General features: G+C 47.2%; 1 protein-coding gene across 5 annotated transcripts in view; it reads right to left on the bottom strand.

Moving 5' to 3' along the window:
• Fam117a (family with sequence similarity 117, member A) overlaps positions 1-11,625 on the bottom strand; it is a 43,307-nt gene extending 31,682 nt beyond the window's left edge. Inside the window, exons 1-2 of one of the 5 annotated variants that reach the window (XM_005394191.2) lie at positions 11,342-11,625; positions 10,768-10,872 (exon numbers count right to left, since the gene is read on the bottom strand). In XM_005394191.2, the coding sequence (XP_005394248.1) occupies positions 10,768-10,872; positions 11,342-11,537 (301 nt within the window). In that variant the 5' untranslated portion in view covers positions 11,538-11,625. Of the gene's footprint in view, positions 1-10,767; positions 10,873-11,123; positions 11,284-11,341 lie in introns of those variants that run through there. The other 4 variants (XM_005394189.2, XM_005394190.2, XM_005394192.2 and 1 more) reach the window with 4 other exon arrangements.
• Positions 11,626-20,675: the final 9,050 nt, after the last annotated feature.

Raw genomic sequence — 20,675 nt, 5'->3', positions numbered from 1 at the left:
TTTACTCCATGGCCCTGGTGCAAAAGAGCCTCCCGGTTTTGTGTACGGAGAAATGAAGAGGTGAGTGAGGCACCCAAGGAGACAGGGGTGGGATGGTTCTCCCTGGAAGGCACCTGCTGTCCCGAGCACGGTCAGACGTGTACCAGCACCGCCAGGTCCATGTGGACAACGGGTGGGACGTGCACCTGAAGCAGCAGCAGGTACCCAGTCAGCTCTCAGAACCTGACGTCAGTCCTGTCCAGTTGGAGAAGAGCAAGCTGCAGTGTCCTGAGAGGTGGTCTGCCACAGAAACCATACCTAGGCCCAAATCCCGCCTCCGCCCCAGCGTGCTATGTGAACTCACACGGGTCTTGTAACCTGGCTGAGTGCCAATTCTGTCTGTTATACGGGGGAGAATAAGAGATGTTACCAGGGTAGAGAAGAAACCTTCCATTTGAAAGCGCTCCAGATACACTCACATTAGTCTGGCATATATTTACTTGTTAAACACTTTATTTGGAAATAATTTCAAGTGTACAGATAGATAAAGGACTCAGAAGAATATAAGAACGCCCATGCAGTCTTCACCCGCATTTGCCTATTGACATCTGCCCCGCTTGCTTTACTGCTGCTGGCTTCCACATGCCGTTTTTTCTTATGCTCACACGTCCTCCCACAGTCACACCTGACACCCACTCACACACAACACAGGCACACACATTGTCCTCCGTGGGGTTTGGTGTGATGTCTGTTGAAAAACAACATGGAACTATGGAGAGGAGGATTTGAGACTAGAGATGGAGAGAAAGCAAAGGAGACCTCTTTGCTGCCTGCTGAGGGCTCCAGGCTCCGCTCCTCCCCACCGACCGCGCCAGCAGCAAGCACGGAAGTGCTCCGCTTTTGAGGGGAACCGGTACAAAGACAGGGCCCAGCAAACCTACAGAAAAGTTCTGTAAGGTTGCTGGTTACACTTTTTTTGTAATAATGAAACCCACAAAAAAATAACAACAAAGCATGCATATGAACCATGGAAAGAGCTTTATTATACAGTGTTGTGTGGAGATTTTAGTTCATGAGGTTGGGAGGTAACTGGGAAAGAAGAGTTCTACAGAAGCACATGGATACTAGAATTTTACAGAATTCCTTGCAAGCTGGTGTGGGGGTACATGTCTATAATCCCAGCACTCTGGGAAGCTGAGGCAAGAGGATATCAGGTTTGAGCTCAGCCTAGGCAACTTAGCAAGACCTTGTCTCAAACTAAAAATTTTTACAAAGGGCTAGAGATGTAGCTAAATGTGAAGGCTTTGTTTTCAATCCCTACTACACAAAAAAAAAATTAAAAAAGAAAAAAAACTATACAAAATCTGATTGGACAGCCAAGTGTGGTGACACACACATGTAATCCCAGCACTCAGGAGGCTGAGGCAGGAGGATCACTGTGAGTTTGAGGCCAGCCCAGACTACAAAGTGAGTTCAAGGCCAGCCTGAACTCCATAGAGAAACCCTGCCTCAAAAAGACAACAACAACAAAAAATCTGGTTGGAGGGAGAGCTTCCTGTGACCCCTCAGGAGGTAAACATATCTCTAAGAAGCAGGTCAGGTGATTCTCTAGACACCATGTGCCCAGGTAGGGCTTTGTCCCAGAGCTCAGGGCCCTCCTGTTCCCCTTACTGGGCATGTGCATGAATCACAGGGCCCCTTTCCTACTTAATCTAAACTAAGAAGGGGGTGGCTGGGGATTTAGCTCAGTGGCAAAGCATCTGCCCGGCCAGCACAAGGTTGTGAGTTCGATTCCTGGTACCGGAAGAAAAACAAAACAAAAAAATAAATAAAGAAGGGGGAGTGTGCTCAGGTAGATCATGTGGCCCAGGCTTCTCCCCCACCTGGGGGGAGGGCGCACAAGGGCTTTCTCCACAAGGGGACTAAGTTGTCATCGTGGCACAATGCCACTTGCACCCACCTACCCCTTGCCACAGGAATGCACCACCCACATTTTTCCCCAGGTGCTTTTTTTGGTCTCTCATTGTCACAAATAAGACACCCTCTCCTATAAGCTCCATCTTAGCATGTGTCCCTTGACAAGGCCCAGCTCAGCAACCACGACCCCACAGAGGCAGGACACACATCTGCCTTCTGCGCCCTACCTGTCCCTGGTTACCCTCTCATTGCACATGGAAACTCTACATCCTAAACCAGCTAGAAGCACTAGCAAAGCCACCAGCATACCACGCATACAGTAACATAGTACCATCGCCTTCCAGTTTCTACCCCTACCTGTATCTCATAGGGAAAGCACAAGGTGTAAAAGTGCACCGTATGGCTGGTCACTTAGGGTGCTGGAGGAACAGACTTCCCGTATCCCATTTTCCAATTCATTTTCACTGCGTTTAACCAATGAGTCTTGGCTCCTGGAATACAGGTATACAAGAGGAAGGGGACAAAGGCTGGAGGGGTGCGGCAGGCAGGGAGGAGGAGTGCCAGCCTTGAATGACACATAAAAGGCTTCTCATACATAATGGAAGGAGCCCTTGCTTAATAAAGCAAAAGACCTCTGTCGGTCATGTGGTCTTGGGCAAGTTACTTCCTTTGGGGGCCTCAGTTTCTTTATCTGCAGAAACGGAAATGCTCCCTGCACCCGCAGGACAGTTTCAAGGATGAGTGAGAAACCGATTATCAGCAGCAAGAACTAAACAAAAGCTATCTTCAGTTTCCATTTCACTGAAAAATACATGTGAATTCTGGGGCCTTCCAGAGTTGGGATTTAACACTCTTTCTTTTGTGTGTGTGTGTGTGTGTGTGTCTTTTTGAGACAGGGTCTCGCTATGCAGTTCAAGTTGGCCTTGAGCTCATTTTGTAGCCCAGGCTGGTCTTGAACTTGCAACAGTCCTCCTGCCTCAGCCTCCAGAGTGCTGGGATTACAGGCCTGTGCCACCACACCCGGCTTGGGATTCACACTCTTTCTATGGCAGCAGCTCTTTCAGTTTTCTGCTGGGAGCACAGAACTACCCAGGATTAGGGCTTCCCTGAGAACGTGCCCAGGTGCTGCTCTGGGTGTTAGGATGCGCAGCCCCACCAGGTGGCTTCACGCCCTCCTCTCCCCACTATCTCCAGCCAAGCCCCACCATATCACCTCGAAAGCCCTCTGGCTGTGTCCCCTCTATCATGCCACATGCTAACCACACCCACCCCACCCCCAGCTTGCATGTGTCATATCTGATGGGCTCGCGCTAAACAGCTAAACAGACAATCCCCACACGGGGGCTGGGGCAGGCTTCTGCCAGCCCGCAGCTGTGGGGCCGGGAATGCATGTGTTATCAGGGGTGGCTCTCATGAAGTTGTGTGGGTGACGCGACAGGCTCCAAGCACAGCAGGAGAGAGAGGAGGAGGAGGAGGAGGAGGAGGAAGGAGAGTGCTGCCTACCCCCCCAATCACATGCGCACTCCGTTCCAAGTGACACCCAGCTGGGCAAGTTTATAAACCACTTTGACTAAGCCACCAGACCCACAGTGGCCATTGCACCGGCAGAGGAGCACAGGCCGTGGTGACAGTGCAGGTCCCGCGGATGGGGAATGGTGACAGCACCTCTGTCCTGCATTTCTCAAGGAGGAGGACCAGCAGTACCCGGTATCACAGGATGGTGCCTGGCGTGGGACAGGCCTCACACCTCAGAGGCCACCCGAGGGCTCACAGGAAATTCTGCTCCCTGGCCTAGAAAGTCACTGATTCAGGTTTGTTACCCCGCTCTTCCCTTGCCATACAGTAGCACTGCTAAGAAATGGGGACAAAGCAAACCGGAATGAAGACACCCAGCATTCATCCTGGTCTCCTTGGCCCATCATCCAGATCCACTTCTAAGCCTAAGGCCAGGTGGTCTGGCTTTTTAACAAAATCCTACAAACTGGCTGCTTCCATGCATCAATCTGGTAACTGCCCAAGCTCACCCTCTGGCTATGTGTTGGGAACAGAAGCTACAGGCCTAGCAATGACATCCATGGAAATGCCACGTCTTTGCCACCGGCTGGGCTTCAAGCCCAATGACCAGGATGAATAGGAGACCAGTGATTGAAAGAAAGAGAGAAAACTAACACTTGGAGGAGGGTGGGGGCCTTGTAAGTAGCTGCAGAGAGGTATTATAGAGGGAAACCATGTGTGGAGACCAGAAATGGGAAAGACCATTACAAGACAGCCCGGGGGGAGGTGTGGGCCCTCCTCCCTCCCCGCTCCTTTCCAGCAGCTCAATCCAACAAGTATTTATTAAGCATGACACTCCCCATCTGCCTTGTCCCTCCCTCCCCCAAAACACTCAAATCTGTTCAAGCTGCAGAGTGAGTTCTATTGCACTTGAACTTGAAACATGAGGTGCCTACCTCTTAAAAAGGCAGGCACGCAATTTCCAGGTTTGGGAAGAGGAAGGAACACAGCTGACTAAAATAATCACTTGTTTTCTTCTTTCTTGCAGTGCTTTTCTTGCAGGGATTAAACCTTGAGCCTTATACATGTGAAGCACATGCTCTCCGCTGAGCTACATCCCCTAGCCCCAACAATGTCACTTTTGAAAGAGAAGGGAAAGAAGAGAGTAGAAACTTAATTTAACTTTAGAATAGACCAGCAGTTTTAAAAAGCCAACTAAAAACCTCCCAGTAGCTCCCTAATTAACCACACTGCACACTGAATATTCCTTCATTGTATGCCTCCTCCAGTTTGAATTTCTATTTTATTCCCTTGCAGATGTGTCCACAGCTGTTTTAGAGTTGTGTATGTAGCTCTACCTTTGGCTCTTAAGGATGAGGCATTATATCTACACTTCGTGACTCTCCTACAGGTCTTCATTTAGGATGGGACGATAAGGGATTCAAGTCCCAGAGCTGGTGGTAGCCCTAACTGTCCCCTAACAGACACAGTTCTCCCTGAAATTTGCAGGATAGGAGCTCAAGGGCAGAGAGAAGGCACCCCAAATTTACAATGGTGCCCTGCCAAACACTGCCCGTTGTCTAAGAAGCCACATTCAGGGGACTCTTAAGAGAATACTCCTGAACTCCCAGTCCCAGGCCAACTGCTTCAGAGAACCCAGAGCTCTCAGGAGTTTTCCCAGCCTCCCCTCCCCACCCTTTTTATCAGGGAGCTGGAAGCTCAAAGTGCGAATGTGTAGGCACGGCTGAGCCTAAGTCACCCCATCCACCCTCCGGGGGTCAGCTGTGAGGGATCATGAGCAACCCCACAAGCCTGTGTGCCTGAACAGCGCCAGGTAAGTGTCTATACATGGCCTGGACGTCAGTTCCAGGGCCCCTGGGGCTCAACTTCAAGTTTTCCTATTGTGAAATACTTTGATAGCATTCTTTTAAGTTCATTAAAGCCGCCCCGATTGGCCATGGTGCTCCCACACAGCAAAGTCAACTGAGGCTTATTTGGGCCAGAGGATAAGCATTTAAATGACTCCAGAGCTCGGCATTCGGCTGTGTCATGACCCTGGGGGGAGAGCAAAGCGCCAGAAAACCAGGAGGTCTGGTGGGCACTATAAGTCGGAGTCACAGCCAGCTGTAGCAGGGCCTCCCACCACACAGCCGCGCCCAAGCTCCCCCATGGGAAACTGGGCAGAGATAATTTATGAATTTCAAATAGCATCCCAAGCTGTTTCCTGAGATCAGAATTTATTCTTGATCTAACTGTGTGAATAAATTTGGCTACCGCTTGGTTAATTCATACCCCAATAATGTTTGGTTAATCCAAATAATGAAATCTGCAACTCGGGCAGTGAAGAAAGCGCACCAGATTTCCCACTCAGCCTTTCTTGGCTTCTACTCACACTTTCTGGACAAGGAAGAGTAACTTCCATCTCAGAGGGGAGCAGAGCTTAATAAGCCACAAGGATCGTCCACTCTCACTACACTACTTGCTGGTGGGAGTGGGCACTGCTCGGGAAGGAAACACCAGGTTTTCTCTTCCAGCCCTTAAAAGGGCTCCACACTGCCTGTGGAATCCAAGTCAGCCCAAGTGCGTCCAGTCAGAGCACTTGAGCCAGTGGCAAACAGCGCTTGACAGTAGCCTAACAATTTCTGGAACAGACCTTTCCCCAGAAGATATCGATGCCCTGTGACATCTGCATCCTTTGGCAGAAGGGCTCTACATGAGACTCCTAAGAAACTGCGGGAGGACACACTATTTCTATCAGCTCCACTAAGATCATGGAATAGTGAGGCTCTGGGATCCATCACATCATCAGGGATACACTGAATTCTGCAGTAAATGAAGACACAGTATTTTCTTGGCTATGAAAGCCCACTCCAATTAGCACCATCACTATGAAAGTTTTGCAATCAGATTTCCTAGAGATCCATATGTGGAACCAGAGAAAACAATGTCCTCTTCTCACCATACCCCATTGATGTTCCGGCCCCTCCTCTACTGACCTCAAAGGGTTTACAATCTCTCAGCTTATGTTATATAAGGGGAAACTTCCCCTACTGTTTAATTCTCTGCTTTCCACAATACTGAAGAACACGTAAGTCCACAATCCTTTGGGCAACAAAAGAGATAAAGACAGTTCAGCAACTGTCACTGGGGATGACATCCTTGACATGCAATTTAAAGATGTCACCAAATGCAAGTCAAGGATGCCATCGCTGGTGATAAAATTTAAGAGTCAGATGCGTCAGCCGTGCAACTTTGCTGACCGGGTGCTAGGAACTGGCACCGCTGTCAAAAACAACAGCAAACCGTGTCTAGCTGTGGTTTTTTGGTGTTTTGTTTTGTTTTGGTACTAGGAATCGAACTCAGGACCTTGCGCTTGCTAGGCAGGAGCTTATGCCACTGAGCTATATCCCCGGCCCTTAGCTGGGGTTTTAATGATTCCCAAAGAGAGGCTGCCTCAATCACAGGTTGGAGAAGGCCACCTGTAGCTGTTAAAGAATTTTAACTGCACCCCCAAGCCTCATTCCAGCAAGATGGCTCCTGGGCATAGACAGTTCCAACTCTATTCTAATCTCCAGGCTCTTTCTGTCACTGGGCGTCAGTGTGATGAAGGGTTCCTCTTGGGATCTTTAATATTCAACCTCCTTGATAGGGCTCCATACCTATCTAAACACCCTTCCCCCAAGGACTAAGTTTGCAAAGCATTACAAGGAAAGGAGTTTAATAATTACCAGTAGCATTGCTAATAACAATGCTGCCTTATATTCACGCAACAGCCATCCTGGGAAACCTAACTGCTACTTGACATAATCTACCCTTCTTATGTCCCGGTGGGGAAGCCAGTATTTTAGGTAACCATGACTACTGTTAGCTGTCAAGGATCTGTTCAGAAAACTAAAAGGTAATGAGAAAAATTGAAAACAGGATATGCCTGTGATAATTTCCATCTAATTTTGAAATGTGTTCACTAGTCTGAGTTATTAGGTGGAGGAGAGGAGGAGCACATAAAGAAGGAGGGGGAGCAAATTTGCCTAACAGTTAAGCTTTTATGTAAATTCAAATTAGCGATGTGATGTCCACGATCACGGATCACGTCACCTGACAACTGTGGGGGTGGGAAGTCACATGCGCTGATCTTCCACAAAGACTGGGAACAGACTGGAAGCAAGTGGTCCCCTCTCCCCTAAAATATAAGCAGGGATATAGGCTTGTTAGCTTTCTTTACCCTCCTAGGGTTTTCTGAGGAGGTAAACATTATACCCTTTTGAAACTGACTTAACATAGGAGTTATAGTCAGGTATATTATTTAGGGAAAAGGTAGGCAAACTTCCATAAAGTACTGTATAGTGAATATTTTAGGCTTTGTAGGTAGTTTATCACAACCACTGAGCTCTGCCACAGACAACACGAAAGCAGCCATAGATAATACCTACAGGAGGAGTGTGGCTGTGTGCCAATAAAACTTTATTTATAAAAACAAGTAGAAGGCTCAACATGGCCTACAAGCTATCTATGCCAACCCTGGTTTTAAAAGATTCTGGTGGGTAGAAGAGGTGCCAAGGCAGCATTTGGCTTCCCAGTCAGCCGGCAAGCCTGAGTGGGGTTGGTCCCCTGGAGAAATAATTAGCACCGCTTGATTAAACATTATCTTCATGGGGCTTGCCTAACATGCCCAAGGTCCTGAGTTTGATCTCCAGCACTGCAAAAACAAAACAAAACAAAACCCCTATTATCTTCATCCTAGGGATATGGAGACTGAGACACTAAACAGGACAGGTAAGACTGGATCCCAGAAAATGCCACCTCCTACTCCTGTTTTGTCCATAATCAGTGGTCCTGGGAGAACACAGAAGTTATTAGCCTCTAACCAATCTAAGACACAAAAGAGAATTTAATTTAAGGGGCAACTGCAGTAAGAAATTTATCCTGGGTTTCTATTACTCACTAGTGGCTCTGAGCTTTCTTAGCGTTGACCCTCATTTCTCTCTCTGCTCTCGGCCTTCCTCACTCCTAGCCCAGCTTCATAAAAATGAAGCCATTCCTCACTCTATGAAGACATCCCTGGTGGACGAATGGTTGCAGAAGGGAAATCCCGCTCTTTACACCATAACTCTCTTTACAAGGTCTACTATATCTTGTGGAGAACACAGTAGGGTGTGTGGTGCAGAGATAACTGCACAGCCCTGAGTGTTACATCATTTGGGGATGGGAAACACAAATGGTGACAACATTTAATTGTTCCTGAAACCAAGTCCCAGCTCACATTCCTTTTGAAACAGTTGGTTTTCAGAGCCCTGTTTAGAAAGCTCATTTTAAAAGATGAGGGAGTAAAAAATGCAAGAGGAGGCCTTGAAATTCTAAAACCTGCAGTACTGGTTTCAGACCCATCTGGGTTTGCTCTTTGAAGCCTGAAAAGGCAATGGGCTCTGGCCAACAGTGCTCTCACCCTGGCTCACAGGAGGGAATAACAACATAAGCAGCAGCAGACACTTTGATTGCACCAGAAGTGTGCCAGGCACTGTTTTAAGCATTTTACTAACTCTTTGGTTCTTATGATGCAGAATACTATCTGCATTATCCACAGATGAGGAAATTGAGGCATTTAGAAGTGACGTAACTTCCTAAAAGGCACACAGCTAGTAAATGGCAGAACCTAGATTCAAAACTAGCAACGCCATCCTCTTCAGGCTTATGATAGCAAGGGTTTCCCCTCTATCATCTAAGTCCTACTGGCCTAGAGGAAATCACCCCTGCTGCTGCTCCCCAAGGGCACAGAATGGAAACAATCTGAACATACATGAAAGCTGAAGTCAACATGCAGCAAACCTGATGTATGTGCCCCCAAACCAAAGGCCAGGTATATTCCTCTAATGCTTGGACATAACAAAATGCACAGCCCCAGTTACTCTTTCCTGCTTTTTTCTTTTACTCTCCTACCTTATTGAAAATCTAGGGGCTGGGGATTTAGCTCAGCGGCACAGCGCCTGCCTGGCAAGCTCAAGGTCGTGAGTTTGATTCCCGGTACCAGAAAAAAAAACAAATCATGAAAATCTACAGATAATCCTACCACCCACTAGGCAAATGCCTTATTAATACCGATGAGATATTAATAGGGGGAGAAATGATCAATTAGCCCAAAGTACAAGAGTCCATTCAGTTGGTTCTAAGTCACCCAACAAGTTATGCAGAACTCTAGTTTCCCATGTTTATGCCAGTATTGTAGAGGCCCTGAGCCTAACAAAAAGAGTAGGCCATATAAAAAACTTAAGCATCCAAACCTACTTTCTTCCCCTTTGTACAGGATCCACCAAGAGGTGTCCTTCTACTATTAGCTGTATGGGAGTCACCAAGGAACTGCTCTTAAAATGCAATTACTAATCCATTTCCAGCTACTACACAGGGAGGCTTTCTGTTGCCTTCTGCTAAAAGTGACGGGCTCTGGTGCTTGTTGTTCTAACTTTCCTTGGTTTCAAGGAAGCCCAAACAAAACCAACAGGTTTGTAGTCTTGTGGTTTCCTTTATAGCTCCTGATAGGCTATAGTTCGAGTTTGCCTGGGCATTGCCTCCCTCTACGGCACCGGATTCTACACATACTTTTACTACTCATTCACCATCTTGCTACCACATTTGACCAAATTTCTGTGTTCCAAGATGTGATGCTAACATATATGGTGGGGTCCCGAGACCAGGGGCTTTCTACCTCAGAGACCCGATTAATTCCATTCCTACCTAGTAAGGCACTGTAACAACTAAACTTTCCATGTGCAGCAACTAAGCTTAGTAACCACAAGCTCCAGACACTCTGGTTTAGAGAATGTCACTAACCGTTAAGATGGCAGGGACCGTGACTTTTGTACATTTAGTACAGACCCGGACTTTGGAAGTGTGCAATGATCTTACATCTGGTGTGAATCAAACGCAAGCCTCACTTTCAACTTATTGCCAACCTCCTCGTGCAAGTAGGTTCCTTTCTGGGCTCGAGTGCCTGCATTTGCAGCTCCCGGTTGGGTTTTGAGTGTGAACATAAGGTTAAGCTTGCTCCTCCCTAGCTTTCCCACACCCACATCAAGCTGCTATTAAGACACCTTTGAGTACCAGAAAGTGGGATATTTGCCACACTGTTGATTGTAACCCTCACCCCACTGCCACGTTGGCTGACAATGCTTAGAACAAAACAACCTGGGGCGTGCGGGGTGTGCAGGGGGCGAACTGCTCAGACCCTATCCACATGCGTACACGCACAGGATGGCTGGAATGAGACAGCCATACTAAGCAGGTCAGTGATCTGGGACCTTAGAACTTCTGGGCCACTGCGAGAAGAATGTAGGCAATCAGGAGAGGAGCGTCTGTACCACAGCAAAAGCCGTTAAACTAACTTACTCCAGCGAGCGGAGATCTGCTCCGCGAGGCGGCAGCAAGGGAAGCGCACGTGAAGAGCAGAAAGGCGCTCCAGGGCCGCAGAGGGATGCCGGGGCCGAACCTGAGCTGGAGAAGTAACACATGGCTCCACCGGCTCGCCTCCGTGCCCCTCCCCCTCCCCGTGCAGGCGCCCGGCGCCCACCGGCCGCTCGCTCCTCGCGCAGCCTCGGCATAGGGCGCCCCCCATCCCATGCCACTGCTTCCCGCACCGCGCTCCCAGCCCCTCGGCCTTTCACTCTCCCACCACGGCACCCCTGCCCACTTCTCCGTTACGCCCCCAAAACCAGCCTCCATCTGCCAGGTCTCCCATCGCTCACCTCTCGGCCCCGCGACTCCCTGCACTCTGTCCCGGCGCTGCGCCTCACGTTCACAGTTCTTCGCTCTCCCTCCCTCCGCCCTCGCACACTGCGCGCTCCCCTCTCTCGTCCTCGCACCCATCCACTGCCCCCTCACGCTTCTCCCAGTATCCTCCCCCCACCGCTGCGTGCCCCTCCCCCAACGCTCCTCCCCCAGCACCCGCTCGGGTCCGGCTCACCTGCGCGGCCACCCCCGTCCCGGCGCTGAGACGGCTGCTGCAGCTGGAATGGGACCGTAGCCCTGAGCGGCTGCAGCCCAGCCCGGGGGGAGCCGGCAGGCGCTGGTGGAGAGCAGCCCCGCCGGAGCGCCCCGGCCCCTCCACGCCCTGGCCCCCAGGCACCTCCGCCTCTGCCGCCCGCTGCGGCCCCCGCCATCGCCCGCCCGGACGCCAGCCTGCCTCGGACCCACGACGAGCCCCACACAGTCCCCCAACCCCCGCTGCCGCTGCTTATCTGTCCTACCGGGCGTGGACCGGCCCCCGCAGCCCAGAGCTCTAATTGGGTTATAGAACCCCGGGCCCACCCCCTTCAACCAATCCTCGGCGGGCTCTTCCGTTCCCGAAGATGATTGGTAAATATGCCTAGCGATCCAAACCAAGACCCCACCTCCACCCCGCCCCCCTCCGGCTGTCCTAGGTCCGAGAGCCCGCTGATTGGGCCGTCTCGAAAGGGCTGGCTCTCCAGCGCCGCCAATGAGAAGGCTCAGAAAAGGGGAGCGTCACACCCAGTCCCAGGTAGTATGCAAATATGATGTCACGTGACCTCGGGATTGAGGGGGCGGGACCGGGTGTAGGTTGGAATCAAACACTAGTGAAATCTTTGTGGGGGGCGGAGTGTCAAACTTTAAGCTGTTGAGCCCCAGTAGCACGGAGAAAGTGATAACTTCAAAAGGCACTACATTTAGTTTAACCTAAAAACGTTAGCTTTAAGTACTCGTAGTCTCTCAGCGCTGCTTGCAAACTCCAAATTAAGATTCCACAAAGTACTGTAAAGTTTGCATATCATTTGCATAGGATTTGTATTATATGGGTGCACTTAATGGCTACCTTGCTTCATGTGACGTCCACATTTGTCTTCCTCCATGTTCCCAGCTTCCTACTGTTGGTTGGTCCAACCTTAGGAGAACATGTCTGCCGGGGATATAGCTCAGTGGTACGAGCGCCTGCCTGGCAAGCTGAAGGTCCTGAGTTCGATTCCCAGTACCAAAAAAACGAAAAGAAAACAAATGGTGGCCCGTATATTAGGTTTGGGGCTCCGAAAGGGAGCTAGGAATTTCCTGTCGGAATCGACAATTCCAAGTCCACCTCTGCAGAAAAAAAGCACTAAAGTGACAGAGAAACTTGCCCAAGTTTGCAAAGGGACTCCATTAGCAAAACCTGGCCTTCCCAGTTCAGTGCTCTCTGACCTGCAAGCCACAGTGAGACTGGATGGTCCCCAAAGAGAACATATGCAATTTCGAAAATCACATGCTGTAATACATACAGGCATTTGGGCAAGAAAACCACACCTAAAGTAACATTAAAAATTACTACTCGTGTCAAAAGAAAACATACTGCTCTTGTATTTGTTAACCATTTGTTCTATATATGGAAAAAGCAAAAGTCAGCCAACTCTGGATTGTCTGCGATAAGGGACCATCTAAATAATTGGATAATTCCCTTTAGATTTATATTTAGCTATGAATTCTATTTTTGATCTTGCTACTGATTTGTCTTGCTATTTCTGGTTTTGCCCAGTTTAATGTTAAAAGGAAGGTATTCCCTGAAGCCATTCTAGCGAATCAGAGTGAAGGAAGGCACGGGAGAGGTCACACTGGGATTAAATATGGGAAGCAGATAGGGGAAATGCAAATCCAAGGGTTGACTGAGTATTAAATCAGCCTACATACGCAGAACAAGTGAGACAATGGCACATTCTATAGAAGGGCTTTCTTTGCAAAGATGGCGCTCTTGCAGGTTTGAGGGATTTGCTTCAGAATTTGATGAGGGCGAAAAAAATCTGACCTGGGAATTTTTTGGATGACTAAAAAATTGTTGCCCTGCTTTTCCATGAAAGGGACCACTTTATCAAAGGCAGATAGGAATGCACCAAAACTGATGAACTGATAAAAACTCAGTCATTATAGATTCGGTTTCAAGAATATCTTGCATTAATATTGTTTCTCAATTTCAACCATTCCAAGGTTTTCCTACACTTTTTACAGATGCACATGATTACCTGGAGGCAAACCATACATTCTTCCCATGGTGCAAGTAGGGGAACTAAAGTCCAAAGAGGTGAGTCCTTCCAACTCCTAGTTCAGAACTCTATCATATCTTATTGGACCACCTTGCCTCATATCTTCATTAATAAAAACAGAAATGGTGGCAAGTAACATTCATTAAATTTCTCTTTCCGAGCCAGGTCCGTGTTAAGCACTGTGCATAAATTATCTCATTGTGTGGCCAGGGGTGTAGCTTAGCAGCACAGCACCTGCCTGGCAAGGGTGAGGTTATGAGTTCGATTCCTGGAACCACAAAAAATAAATAATCTCACTGAATGCTCACTATAACACCTGTGAGACAGATCCTCCTTACTGAAACTTCAGAGAGAAGCAACCTGCCCCAGTTTACCCAGGCAACCTGACTCCAGAGCTGAGCCTCTAATCCCTAAGCTTGTAAAACTTTCTCATGAACACAGGTTTACTATTTATATTTTACATAAAGAGTCTCTAAAGATATGAATCTGGCTGAGATGTGAAAGTTAACATCTGTCTAGTGCCTTATAACTTTCCCATATATCATCTCACTTAATTCTCACAGTAGGCATGTAAGGTAAGAGGTGCAAACATTATTGTCATCATTCTACAACAGGTGAAGTCACCGAGGCTAAATGACTTATCCAAGGTCATCCTGTTAATAAATGGCAGACTCAAGACTTATGTCCTAATTCTGTTTACTCCAGATTCAAGTAGTTTCCCAACCAACACACTAGACCAGTGGTGGCGAGTCTACGACATGCATGCCATAGCAGGCTGTTTGTTATTATTGAAAGCTCTAACAGGCTCACCATCACGGCTCTAGACCATTGCCTGACAGCAAGAGGGTGAACCAACTGGTCTATTAAAATCTGTCCTTGCCTGAAAACCTATAGCATCGAGGACCCCTCAACATGTAGATTCTTAGAAGTCTTGAGAGATGATGAATGGTTTTATTGATTGAATTGTATAGTGTATATTAGAGGTAAAAGGCTTAGGAGGAGGACTCTTGAAACACTTTGGGAAAATGGCTTTCTCTCTGTGCCAGATCACCCCTGCTCCATCAAACCCAAAGCCTTGTTCTAAAGATAAAAATGGGCCTGGGGATATAGCTCAATGGCATAAGTGCCTGCCTGGCAAGTGCAAGGTCCTGAGTTTGATTCCTAGTACCAAAAACAAAACAAAACAAAAAAAAAAACAAACAACAACAACAACAAAAAACCGAGTGTGGTGGCACACACCTGTAATCCTAGCAGTTGGGAGGCTGAGGCAGGAGGATCGTTGTGAGTCAGAGGCCAGCCTGGGCTACATAAGTGAGTTCAAAGCCAGCCTGAACTGCATAGTGAGACCCTGTCTCCAAAAGATTAAAATAAATAAATCAATAAAAAATAAAGATAAAATGACATGTCTGGGAGTGTAGCTCCATCATAGAGTGCTTGGCTGGCATGTATAAGGGCCTGGGTTCAATCTCTGGTACTGGGAAAAATAATAAAAGGACATATCCTGTTACAGATATATTCTTACCTTGGAGACTCTAAACTTTATTCTAAAGCCAGGGTACCAGGAACTGAAAAGTGGAAAAAGAGCTTCTGGGGGTGGCACAGCTAAAGAATTGAATCTTCGGAGTCCAGAAAGTTATGGTCTTTCCTGATAAGTTGCTGGCAAAAAACTGAAGTTGACCTTAGCTGAAGGAGTAGAAGGAGGTAGGTATGGGGAAATCTGTCCTGTGTTTACTAGGTATCATGCCCAACCAGGTGGCCCTTGTTCCCCTCTCTATCCTGATAGCTTCTTCTGGCATGGGCATGATGGAAGGGTAGGGACCTCAAGATTAGCCTCCGTCTGCTGAGGATATAGCTTGGGGCAAATGCCTGCCTGGCAAGCACAAAGTCCTGAGTTCAATTCCTGGTACAAAAAAAAAAAAAAAAAAAGATTAGCCCCTGTCTGTTTCCTCTAATGAAATAAGCCACTGCGATGACTTCAGGAGACAGTGTGCTCCTAAGAGGAAATGCCTGGCATTATGAAGCATTTTCTTACTTGCAAGAAAATTTTTGTTACTGTCTCTACTGCCACCCTTATCAATACCATTCCCATTAGTGAAAACACTCATCTCGGATTTATTGAAATGACCACTATGGCCGACTCTGAGCTAGGCACTAAGGAATGACAGTAATATTCAAGATGTAGTCCTCATCCTGGAATTCACAGTCCAGGAGACCTTGAGGCTTGTTTGGAGAAGTGGCACTGGGTTAGATGCAATTCCAGTTGAGAGGCCTAACCTGGCTCCTACTTTCAGAGACTTTGGTTCAGAGGCAGGTGCTTGAAAACCTTCAGAAGTAGAGGGTTCCCTACACCAAGTATATCAATAATTTTTCATCTCTGGGACACTTACTTGCTTTAGGGGATTCAAACAGCAAATGCTGCTGGGTGTAGTGGCACATGCCTGTAATCCCAGCACTCCAGAGGCTGAGGCAGGAGGATTGTTGCGAGTGCAAGACCAGCCTGGGCTACAAAGTGAGCTCAAGGCCAGCCTGAACTGCACAGCAAGACCTTGTCTCAAAAAAGCCAACCAACCAACCAAACAAAAAAAACAGCAAATGTTTAGACCCTGGATACCAGATTGGTCTTGTGATGTCCACAGCTGTCACAAATAGATGAGAATTTAAGAAATTTGACTTGGCTGGGTAGGGTGGTACATACCTATAATTCCAGCACTTGGGAGGCTGAGGCAAGAGGATCGCTGAGACATGCAGGCCAGCCTGGGTTATATAGTGAGTTCAAGGCCACCCTTAACCACACAGCAAGAACCAAAAAAAAAATAAAGAGAAAGAAAAAGAAAGAAAGTCAGACTTGTTTCCTACAGCAGTGAATCAGAGGTATAGTGACTCCCCCCAAGTAGTCCCTATGAAGTTTGAGGGTCTTAAAAGCAGTAAGCCCCTGATGACTACAAAGGACTACAAATGACAAATGGGCATGGTGGCACACGCCTGTAATCCCAGCATTTGGGAGGCTGAGGCAGGAGGATCACTGCAAGTTTGAGGTCAGCCTGGGCTACAAAGTGAGCTCAAGGCCAGCCTGAACTGCACAGTGAGACCCTGTCTCAAAAAGACAACAACAAAAAAAAAAAAAAAAAGAAGAAGAAGAAGAAGAAGAAGAAGAAGAAGAAGAAGAGGGACAAGAGGCTATGGGTGAATTGTGGCCTTATCTTCCTGGCCACTGGATTAAGCATGGCTGTCACAGGAACTTGATGTTTCTGAAGGCACTCTCTGGCCTACATCCAGGACACCTGAATCCTACCCTGTGTGCCCATTTATGCCACAAAGCTCCTAAGAATGGGAGTTCCACATTTGTACCATCCAAAATATGATAACGAGTAGCAGCCGCTCAGCAAAGACTAAAGTTTTGCTACTCCCCGGTCCCTGGGGGCCGTCTCTGAAGTTCTCGATAAATGGCCATGAGCTTACGTCTTTGGCCCCCTCGTTCCAAAATAATAAGACAGCAAGAAGATGACGCAGGCACACAGTGCCTCTTTCCGACCTACCTCCTTTCCTCAGCCTGAAATGTCAGGCCCGGCTCCTCAGGGAACCAGGGAACAAGATCCTGAGGAAATGGGGTCAGCACGGAAGGAGCAGAGCAGCCTGAGAGGGGTTGGGAAGGAGGTGTGCAGAGTGAATGAGGTTAAGGGAACAGGCTAGGGAGGGGGTCCGATCCCTCAGCACCTCTGTTCTGGTAGCTGCCCTCTCCCTGAAACCCTTCCCTGTGACTCCCAGGGAAACCAGCTGGCCTGGATTTTGACCTTCCAGGCTTTCTCAGACACATTTTGTCCCTTGCAGTGGCCCACCACGTTCTGCCTCCTTCGTCAGTTCTCTCACTTGCGCCTGCCTTCACTTGGACAGGATGCCATTCACTCCTCAGCTCTCCTGTTGCTCTCAGTGGGGATCCAGTTTTCTTGTTAAATCATAGCTTTTTAAAGATGAAGGGGCCTCATCCTTAATAATAATGATATGGCGGAAATTTTCAGTCAGGTAAAGAGGAAATGTGGGAAGAGAAACTTTAAAATTCTAGAATACTGGGCCTAGTGCCAGACCATGAAAAGCACATAGATTCTTAAAAGAAAATAACTGGACAGCAGGGATACATATGATTCATTCCTCTCAGGTCACAATGGGATGGAGGAAGGGAAACTCAGACAAGGGGAGAAATTGCCAAAGGCCACTCAGAGAATGAAAAGGACCAGGCCCCTTGCATTCTGGGTAGTGTTGTCTCAACACATAAATGACTCTGACAAGAATTTAGGTGGGATACTGTTATCAACAGCAAGGAACAGAATCCTGATGCATGCTATGACACGGCTAGAACTTGAAAACATTATGCTAAGTGAAAGAAGCCAGACACAAAAGACTACATAGTACATGACCTTCGTATACAGAACATCCAGAAAAGGCAAATTTATAGAGACAGAAAGCAGATTGTGCTTGCCTGAGGCTGGGAGTAGAGATTACCTGCAAACACAATCAAGAGAACTTTCTGGAGTGGTTGCATGTTCATAAGCTGGAATGTGACACTGGTTCACAATTCTGTAAGTTAACCAAAGACAATAACGTAGGACTATACATATATAATGGGTAGATTGTACTGTGTGTAAGTTATACTTCAATCAAACTGTTTTTTAAATAAAAGTATAAGGAATTTACAGATGAGCAATCCATTATATGTGGGCATGTGGGAGACACTGCTAATCTTTACTTACTTTTTCTTTTTTTTTTTTTTGGAGATAGAGTCTTGCTATGCTGCTCAGGCTGGTCTTGAACTCACTATGTAGCTCAGGCTGGCTCAAACTTGCTTCAATCTTCCTGCCTCAGCCTCCTAAGTATTCATTGTTATTTTTGCTGTACTGAGGATTGAACCTAGGACCTAGGGCCTTACATATGCTAGGCAAGTGCTCTAACCATTGTACTAGGTCACCGAGTTACATCTCCTAGTTCTTTTTATTTTTATTTTGAGACAAGGTCTTGCTAATTTGCCCAGGCTGACCTTGAACTTGCAATCCTCCTGCCTCGGCCTCCTAGTAGCTGGGTTTATAGGCATGTGCCACCATATCCGATGACCTTGCTAAACATTTTTAGGGAACTGTTCCAGGAAACAAATATACCTGCCCCCTAATGTTACTAAAAGGTCATTGTGGGAGATGGACCTTGTGTCTCAGGAATACCTAGGCTGATATTTCTCATTTTTTTAAATAGAAAACTTCCTAAGGACAACAGATGTGTCTTTGTCATCACCCTAAACTCTAGCAATGTGACTAGCACAAAAATGTGGCCTCACAGGAAAATGGATTAAATATACTCTAGTTCCACTGTGTGTGTGATTTGGGTTCCTGGAGGAGCCAGCTAGTTTCAAGAGCACTTCCTTACCTCACTTTCCCAGGCACTGCCAACCCTAGGGATGAAAGTCTTCAGAGCAGAGAGCCCAATGTGCCCACCTGTAATCCCAGGATTTAGGAGGCTGAGGCAGGAGGATGGCCAAAAGTTTGAGGCCAGCCTGGGCTACATAGTGAGTTCAAAGCCAGCCTGAATTACAGAGCGAGACCCTGCCCGCCTCTAATGTCTTTGGAGTGGAGGTGTTGGTTCAGTCCATCCCAGTGGACGGCATATAAACTAAAAGACTGATTCGCTTAATTTCCCTTTCAGATTGCTCCTTGTCTACTGTTGTGTGAGTCATCTCAAAGCTGAGGCAGGAGGACCACTGCACGTTTGAGGCCAGCCTGGGCTACACAGTGAGTTCAAGGCCAGCTTGAACCACATAGTAAGACCCTATCTCAAAAAAACATTTTAAACAAAATAATTTATAAAAGGATATTACAAATATAACAGATGGGGCAGATGATTTACAAATTGGTCTGTGTCGGATTTCCTTTAGACTGAGGGGATATGGGCTCCAAAGCTTAGTTTAAGAGCCAAAAGTGTTATCTATCGGGGCTCCTGCAATCAGTGACTGCAAAGCGCCCCTACAAATTTTTATGCAATTTTGGTGTGTGTGTCTTGGTAAACAGGATCCCCCTCCCTGCAACTCCATGTTCTTCACTTCTATTTCCTTGAATTTCTAGTTTATTTTGCTTTCTCCAAATGTCCCTTAACTGACCTTGTCAGAGACTAATGATTCCCTCAAGGGAATTTCCTCTTTCCTTTCCTTCTTTCTCTCTTTGTCTCTCTCCCTTTTCTTCTTTCTTTCTTTCTTTCTACTGTTGTGTGGGTCTGCCTTTCTTTCCTTCTTTTCTTTGCCCTTCCTTTTTCCCTTCCTTCTTTCCTCCGTCCTTCCTTCCTTCCTGACAAGGTCTTATTATGTAGTCCGGGGTAGCCTTGAACTCATGCTGATCCTCTTGCCTTGGCCATGCCCCTGTAAACCAATTATTTTTATTTTGTTTTGTTTTGTCTTTTTTTGTTTTTTTGTTTTGTTTTTCTTCTGGTACCAAGAATGGAACTCACCACCTTGCGCTTGCTAGGCAGGCGCTGTGCCACTGAGCTAAATCCCAGCCCCCTTGTTTTGTCTTTTTGAGACAGGGTCTCACTATGCAGTTCAGACGGGCCTTGAGCTCACTTTGTAGCCCAGGCTGATCTTGAGCTCGAAATGATCCTCCTGCCTCAGCCTTCCTAGTGCTGGCATTATAGGCGTGTGTCATCACACCTGGCATAAACCAATTATTTTATACTAGTTTGTAGGTAGCATTATAATTTCTCTTAAGCCATTTTACATCTGTTATCCTGAGCAAAGTGATCTAAAATGTGCTATCAGCAACTAGGGCAAACCACTACATCCAGCAGTATTAATTCACTGTCAGTTAGTTAAGTATTTAATTGTTTCTCCAACTAGTATCTCGGATCACTCTTGAAATTTAAGGCTAAAGTTCCTGCAGACTAGCAGGGCGTGGTGGCACACACCTGTAATCCCAGCATGTGGGAGGCTGAGGCAGGAGGATCACTGCAAGTTTGAGGGAAGCCTGGGCTACACAATGAGTTCAAGGCCAGCCTGAACTGCATAGTGAGACCCTGTCTCAAAATGACAAAAGCTACATGAAAGTTCATTCTTTTTTTAAAAAATTTTTTTATTTTTTTTATTTTTTATTTTTTTTCTGGTACTGAGGATCGAACTCATGACCTTGTGCTTGCCAGGCAGGAGCTGTGCCACTGAGCTAAATCCCCAGCCCCAAAAGTTCATTCTTATAGACTGAAAGCAAGGAAGCCCCCAGGTTTGTGAGGCCTGATGTCTCTTCTTTCTCCTCC

Source organism: Chinchilla lanigera, unplaced genomic scaffold, assembly GCF_000276665.1.
Source record: "Chinchilla lanigera isolate Chin_1 unplaced genomic scaffold, ChiLan1.0 scaffold00050, whole genome shotgun sequence".
NCBI lineage: Eukaryota > Metazoa > Chordata > Mammalia > Rodentia > Chinchillidae > Chinchilla > Chinchilla lanigera.
The sequence above is the reverse complement of the archived record's forward strand: the minus strand, read 5'-3'. Positions and strand labels throughout refer to the sequence as shown.